The sequence below is a fragment of the Pteropus vampyrus genome, unplaced genomic scaffold, assembly GCF_000151845.1.
Source record: "Pteropus vampyrus isolate Shadow unplaced genomic scaffold, Pvam_2.0 Scaffold68, whole genome shotgun sequence".
NCBI lineage: Eukaryota > Metazoa > Chordata > Mammalia > Chiroptera > Pteropodidae > Pteropus > Pteropus vampyrus.
The window spans coordinates 8,413,700-8,421,054 of record NW_011888849.1 but is presented as its reverse complement, the minus strand read 5'-3'; the positions used below and the strand labels follow the sequence as shown (position 1 = coordinate 8,421,054).

The 7,355-nt window shown below is 32.2% G+C and overlaps 1 protein-coding gene across 1 annotated transcript in view; it reads left to right on the top strand.

Annotated features, from left to right (window-relative positions):
* PCDH15 (protocadherin related 15) overlaps positions 1 to 7,355 on the top strand; it is a 562,288-nt gene that overhangs the window by 400,582 nt on the left and 154,351 nt on the right. Inside the window, exon 21 of the mRNA XM_011361648.1 lies at positions 2,874 to 3,098. Within this exon, the coding sequence (XP_011359950.1) occupies positions 2,874 to 3,098 (225 nt within the window). The remainder of the gene's footprint in view (positions 1 to 2,873; positions 3,099 to 7,355) is intronic.

The window sequence follows — 7,355 nt, the reverse complement described above, 5'->3', positions numbered from 1 at the left end:
AATTATATTCATTTTGAATGAAGATATTAATTAAACTATATTTCTTATCGTCTTCTAGACTTTTTCATTACACTCTCATAAAAATCTTTTAAATTTTCTCTTTAGAGAAAAAAGAATATTCAGTTAGAAATAAGCTCTGATTTGTTAACTATTCTCTTCTGGCAGGGCAACATAACATAATGTAATGTGAAAAAAGCATAACAAAACATACTATATGAATTTCTTTGTTTTTAATTTTATTTAGGCAACTGACCCTGATGCTGGAATAAATGGCCAAGTGCACTACAGTTTGGGTAATTTTAATAATCTTTTTCGCATCACATCCAATGGGAGCATTTACACAGCCGTGAAGCTTAACAGGGAAGTCAGGGACTACTATGAACTTGTTGTTGTGGCAACCGATGGAGCAGTACACCCTCGTCATTCAACTATAACACTGGCCATCAAGGTTTTGGATATTGATGATAACAGTCCTGTGTTCACCAACTCAACATATACTGTTGTCGTTGAAGAGAATCTGCCAGCTGGGACCACCTTCCTTCAAATAGAGGTGTGTGGAAAAAGCATTAATTTCATGAATTCCACATTATGAGATTAGGTGTTAATATAAAGTTGCCAGATTTAGCAAATCAAAAAATAACACACCTAGTTAAATGTTAATTACAGATAAATAATGAGTAAATTTTAACTTATCTAAAATATTGCATATGTTTTTTTTATCCAACAATCTTCCTTTTAGGGATATAACAACCCTACTTTAAGAGGAAAAAAGATGCATTTGTAAGAAATTAAATAACACTTCTTAGTAGACTTTTTAACTTAAAATTTTAATGCTATATATTTATTATAACAATAGACAATACAAAATCTATAAAGAAAAAGTCAGTAATCTCCCTTCTTTACCTCCAAAGTACTCAATATTAATGTTTTAGGTTTATTCTTTCATGTTTATCTTTGTGCTCACACAAGTATCAAAAATTTGAATATATACATAAATATTCATGTATATATAGAGTTTTCCTATATTTTATAGAAATAGGATATTGCTACACCAATTATTTTGTAATTTTTTTTTTTTTTTACTTTGAATACATTACTAACATCCTTCTACAGGTCTGACTTTTTAATAGTGTGCCCATATCCAAGCTTCTTTTTTCATTTCTCAACTGTGATATTGCTAGAAACTCTGGATATTCTGATTCAGGAGGTTAAATTGGCTCAGAAATATATATACATTTTAAGCAACCACATCTTTAATTTTGACACAAGTGGCATATGAGTATATTTTGGAAAAAAAAAATTCTAGTCCTTCTTTCACCTGCAATCCAAATTTGAATTTTGTTAACATTGATTTGAAAAACTTGTATTTCTTCCATAATTCACCTCAATAAATGTTTAGACAATAAACATTAATAAATCTAAAAAAAGGCAAATGCTGACCAGAGAGAGAGAGCCATTATTTCTCCATTTATTCTTGTATTTATTCCATTCATTTATTTACTCATTCATTCATTCGACAAGCATAATTTTAGTGTTTACTGTATGTCCACTCCTCTGCTAGACTTTGAGAATTCAAATGTCACAAGAAAAATATTTTGCTTCTATGGAATTTTCAGACCAGTGTAGCAAACAGACAAGAAAACTGGTAATTAAAATAGAAGTCCTCAATGCAAAGAACTCTTAACCTAATCAGGTAAAACTTTTAACCTAATCTTTACAACAAAGAGAACGTTTACTGTAAAAAGTTCCTTTCTAAATTGAGAACTGAAGAATAAGTCAGAATTAGTGGAAAGAACCTGCTCAAAATCCTAGGGGGAGAGGAGAGAGTTAGGGACTAAAAGGCTGGAAAATGTGTGGGTCCTTCTCACCATGTTAAAGAGATTGGAGCTGATCTAAAATGAAGTAGAAACCAAGAAGGATTTTTAAGCAGGAAAATGACATAATAAAATCTATGCTTTAGCATTATCTAATTGTAATGTCGATAACTGATTAAAGAGAGACAAGACTAAAAGTTCACATAGGAGATTTTTGCGTTACTGCATGCACATTCTAACAAATCCTCATTTTCCACTTTCCATAATTGTTTCATTCCATTTCCTCTACCAGAGTTGTCTTTGCCAGTCGGTACTACTGAATGAAAGTCATCCTATAAGACTTACATAAAAACCTGTCCTTTCAGCTCAAAGATATCACTCCCAGTTCTAAACATCTTTCAGCTGACACATCACTTTTCCTTCAAGTTTGATATTTGTGTCATTTCTTTGAGAGAGTAACCCGGAGGACAGAAATTGTTTCTGATTTATCTTGTGCATTTCTATAACACTTCACACATAATAAATACTCAATAAATATTAGTTAAATGAAAGGAGTAATAACAGATGATCTCTACAAATGTATAATAGGATCCTTGTGAGACTAAATTATTATTTATATTTTTATAGTGCTTTAATAATCTATTGTGTTTATAGAAATCATGCAATAAAATTTACTCATATTTAAAATATTCTTTTTCAAGGTTTACAATCAGCAGGAAATATTAAAAATCATTTGTGACAATATTTATTTCTTTACTATGGTATAATTCTTTTAATTAGTGATTTTTCAGGTAAAATAAATTTAGTAATAAGAGCAACAAAAACAAAAATCTCATGTCTCTGTCTCCGTTCTCTCTTTCTCCCTTTGTTCCCTTTCCGTCTCTTTCTGCCTCTCTCTGGTAAATTACTTAACAAAAGTGCTTTTCTCTGAAACATGTCTTTTGGTCAACATTAAATTTATGCCATGTTAAGCACTGACACATGATTTCCATCAGTTCTGCATTCCTCTAGTTTGGTAACACCACTGATATAATCATTCTTCCGCTTAACTTGTTACAGGCCAAAGATGTTGACCTTGGAGCAAATGTGTCTTATCGGATAAGAAGCCCAGAAGTGAAGCACTTTTTTGCACTACATCCATTTACTGGAGAACTCTCGCTTTTAAGGAGTTTAGACTATGAGTCATTTCCAGATCAGGAAGCAAGTATCACTTTTCTTGTGGAGGCCTTTGATATTTATGGGACAATGCCACCTGGTATTGCTACTGTTACAGTGATAGTAAAGGTAAGGAATATAGATGACTTCTGGTTGCCTACTTTGCAGTCTCTACATGTAGCTTCTGTTTTTTTATACTATACCTGTAATATTTAGGGCAACCATTCATAATAACACAGTGGTACCAGACCCAGAACACAGATTTTTGAATGTTAAATATTTATGAAGACTTGAGAAATAACATTATTACTTATCTATATTGTGTTCTAAGCACCCAGAACTAATTAGGTTAGTGTAGTTTGGAATGCAAGATTCTGGAATGAAATAAGCTTTAGAATCAGATAAAACCAAAATAAAGTTCTGGTTCAACCTTTTTCAAATTCTGCAATGTGGGGGACTTTGTTAACCTCTCTAGACTGGTTGTCTCATTCATTATATTACCATGTTATACTACTCTGTGGCAAATGATTGACTGAAAGAGCATGGTATCTTCAATGTTGGGTTTCCAGTGATTTTTGAGGTATACTTTTAAAATTAGACATGAGAAAAGATTCATCATTTCTCAAATATTAGTGTATGTAAAAGTCTCCTGTACTGCATACTAAACTTTCAGATTTTTCTGCTCATTCCCAAAGGAGCACCTTTCCTCTGGGGAAAGCATCACAAATGCATTTCTACTAATGCAATTCTGCCTAGAATAAGAGAAAGTTAGGTTCTTGGGATGACTCCAATTCCTTAAAGATGCTTTTCATTGAGGGCTCAGTGTACACAGGTCATAAGCAACTTTACTACAATGCTCATTTGTATAGGTAGGGAACTGCAATGTAAAAATGATGAAATAAGAAATCATCCCTTTTCTTGAGTTTTTATTTGATGGTTAACTGATACATAACTAAAAACACTTGATTTTGTTAGCCAATAAAATATCAATATGAAAACATAAAAGACTATTAAAGATTAAACCAATATAAATTAAACTAATTGTATTTATCATTAGGTAAATGCTTTAATGCTCTTAACTGTAAAATTTCTGGGTCTATTTTTTGGTGTTTTGTTTTGTTTTGTTTTGTTTTATTTTGTTTTTTGTTTTGTTTTGTTTAAGATAATCCTGTAGTCAGAGTGGGGCCCAGGGATTATTCCACTGCTTTTTCTTTACACTTGACTGAGGTTCATCTGCCAGTACAATTTGATGCCATTTATTTCCTAGAGTTCTAAACTTCTCCTCTAAACTTCCTTAGAAGGGAAACACAAGTCCCCTCCATTCTCAGATGACACAAAGCTGTATGAAGAGTTTTATTAGGGTCTGAATTCCTTCTTTGTCAGGGGTCCACAATGGTCTGTACCTACTTCTTCCGTTCTATGTTTCTCTATCCTAAGAAATTCATCTATTTCAGATAGTGGTAATTGTATTTATTTCAGAAAGTTAAATTTTATTCAACATTAAGTTCTCTTTGGGAAAAGGAATTTAAACTATCAAAATCTTTTCTTGGGTTACCTGCCTTTCTTTTTGTATCTTTTTCCTGAAACAATGATTTTTAAATTCTCTAGTAGCCTGAGGAAGGATCAAAGGACCTCATAAAATCACCAAGGACCAGTAGGGCTTCACTTCATGTTTTGAAATACTATTTTGTCACACTATTGTGGTATGACATTTAGAAATTTAGGAATCAGTTTATAAAAACATTTTAGGAACATAATAATATTGGCGTTATGAAAATATAATACATAAAGAGATGAAAAAGACTAACATGAGAATGACCTAAATGAACTAATTATAGCAAAATGCCTTCTGGACCAGATAAAAATTTAGGCCGTCTTACTTTGGTTTTCTCTTACCTTCCCATATAGTTTGATAGAATTGAACACTTAAAACATTTAAAATAGAAAAATAATCCATTTGTTGATGCTTTTGGGCAATAAGGGAAGAAAAGACTATTAATACTACTAATTGCTGCTAATGACCTTCTCCCTATTCATCCCAGATCCAAAGATGGATACTCAAATGGTATAGCCTTCTCTCTCAGGATGGATGTATTTGATAAAAGAGAGTTATTAATCTCATAGATTCTGATTTGACTGCTTGGACTTTTGGGTTTTTATTTTTTTTATTTTTTGATGGAAGAAATCTTCGGGGTCAAATTGATCCAAACATGTTATCTAAAGATGTGCACTAAATGAGCCTCTCACTCTTTATTTGGGATTCGAATCTCTTAAAATGCATTCTCTGTTCTCTTATCATCCCTTATTTTAAAATATGGGTGTCATTCAAGCCTTCTATATCAGGATATGGGAAGGAGTTGCTCATTGATGGGTTTATTTCTCTTTCAGAAATAGGAGACTATTAATCAAATTTTGTTGTCTCGGTTTCTTTATCTTATTTAGAGAAATCAAACCATTTTATTGATAGTGTCTTCCTGACCTATGCAAAGTTATTTCTGATTTATTGTACAATTAAACTTAATATTTAATTCTACATATTTTTGATGCCACTTTTCTTCTTTTTTAAGTACGATAAGCATAATAAAATTAGTAGACTATTTCCACAAATGCAAGCTAATTCTTGCTTTCCTTTTTCCTAATCACTCAAGATATCCTATTTGGGCCCATAAAAATACCACACTTGTTTGTTTTGAAGAAAAAATGAAATACAATTCTCATTTTTCCACATATGTAGATCTTTTCAAAGCTTGCAAATTTTCTGCTATTGGTCTGTTTACTTGCAGTACTGACAAGCTGTTTTGCTGATAACATAATTGTATGGCGTTTGCTAAGATATATTTCTATTCAAAACACTCACCAGAGGAAAAGCATCTTGAAGATCTCTCTTTGAAAATGAGCAAAAATATAATTTCTTTTGTAAAGAAAAAAAAATATCAGACGCTTAATATGTAGGCCATCAAACCCATTTAAAATTAGAGTGAAAATGGGAGAAGTAATATCTGGAAGGAAAAGTATTTCGCAGTAGAAAGAAAATAGAATTTTATGACAGACACCAACAAAGAGTTTTTTTAGTGTCAAATTTTAAGGATCCCAGTCAAAATCAGTGATAATCATATAAATAATATGCTTTTATTGCAATTTTTAATAGAACATTGATAAAACAGGGATTTTTCATTATATATTTATTGAATATCTGGTATTGAATCTGTGATAATATGAAATTAGATGATATGGGTAAATCACCAGAAAATAAAAATAAAGCTATGAACAGTTTAAAATGTAAAATCCAGAGGAAAATCTGCTCTCTAGAAAATATGCAGGTCTATTTTCTACAGTAAGCCAAAAGCTGAATACAAGCCAGAATAGTTGAAGTGTGTTAATGAATGAATATGCAGCACTGGGCAGCATTAAAAGAAGTGTGAAAGACTTGTCCAAGATAAAAAGATGACTTAAGTCATTTTGCTTACTGTAATTTTAGATAAAATGGCTGCACAGGAGTAAGAGAAAGAGTGAAGGAGATGCTTCTGTGAAGGGAGGAGACTGAACTCACCCCTGGTTGTGTTTGCCTGCCTTAGAGGGTTATGGGTATAGGAGTAGGCAGAAATAGGTGGAAAGATCAGAAATGAAACTATCCATAAGGGCCAGACTTGGGAAATACAGTAAGTCTTGGAAGATGGAGCTAGTATTTTCATCTTTCAAAGGGATTTCCTCCTCCAGGTAGAAAATAAATGTTCCTACCTTCATAAAATGTAGAAAGAGGCTTTTCTGATTTTTCTAGATATAAACTCTATTTCCAGTACCAAGGTAGCATTTTCCAGACCATGGAAACAGTAGGTGGTGATGTGCCACTGATGCTCCATTGTGACAGTATTGGTAGAATATGATTTTGATTTGGTCAGAGGAGCTGTGGTTTGACCAGGAGGTAGTCCAGGATTCAAACAAAAAGGAACCTCTGGACATTTCAAGATTTCCATCATATTTCCTTCCTTTTCTCTGGAAAGAGGAGATTGGATAAAAGATGATTTCAACAAACCAGCTAGTAGGAATATGATCTACTAGATTGATCATTATTTTTTACAGCTTGCTGATTTTCCCTTTGGAATTAGTTGACCTGGAGAAAACACTTGTTTTGGACTATGGTCTTCAAATATTTCCTTCTATTCTATTCTGCACTGTTGTATTATTAGTGTATTTTTTCTAATATATTTGCCACAAAGTTTAAAGAACATGAATATATTGGTGGGGGGTCATATCATGGAGCTAAGTTAGATAGTTTTTTAGAGTATCTGCATACTCTGCTTTTCTAGAGTTTTATAACTAAGATGTAACACCAGAACCAAACTAGAAATGTATATGCCCAGAGCTAAAAAATGCTATATCATAAGC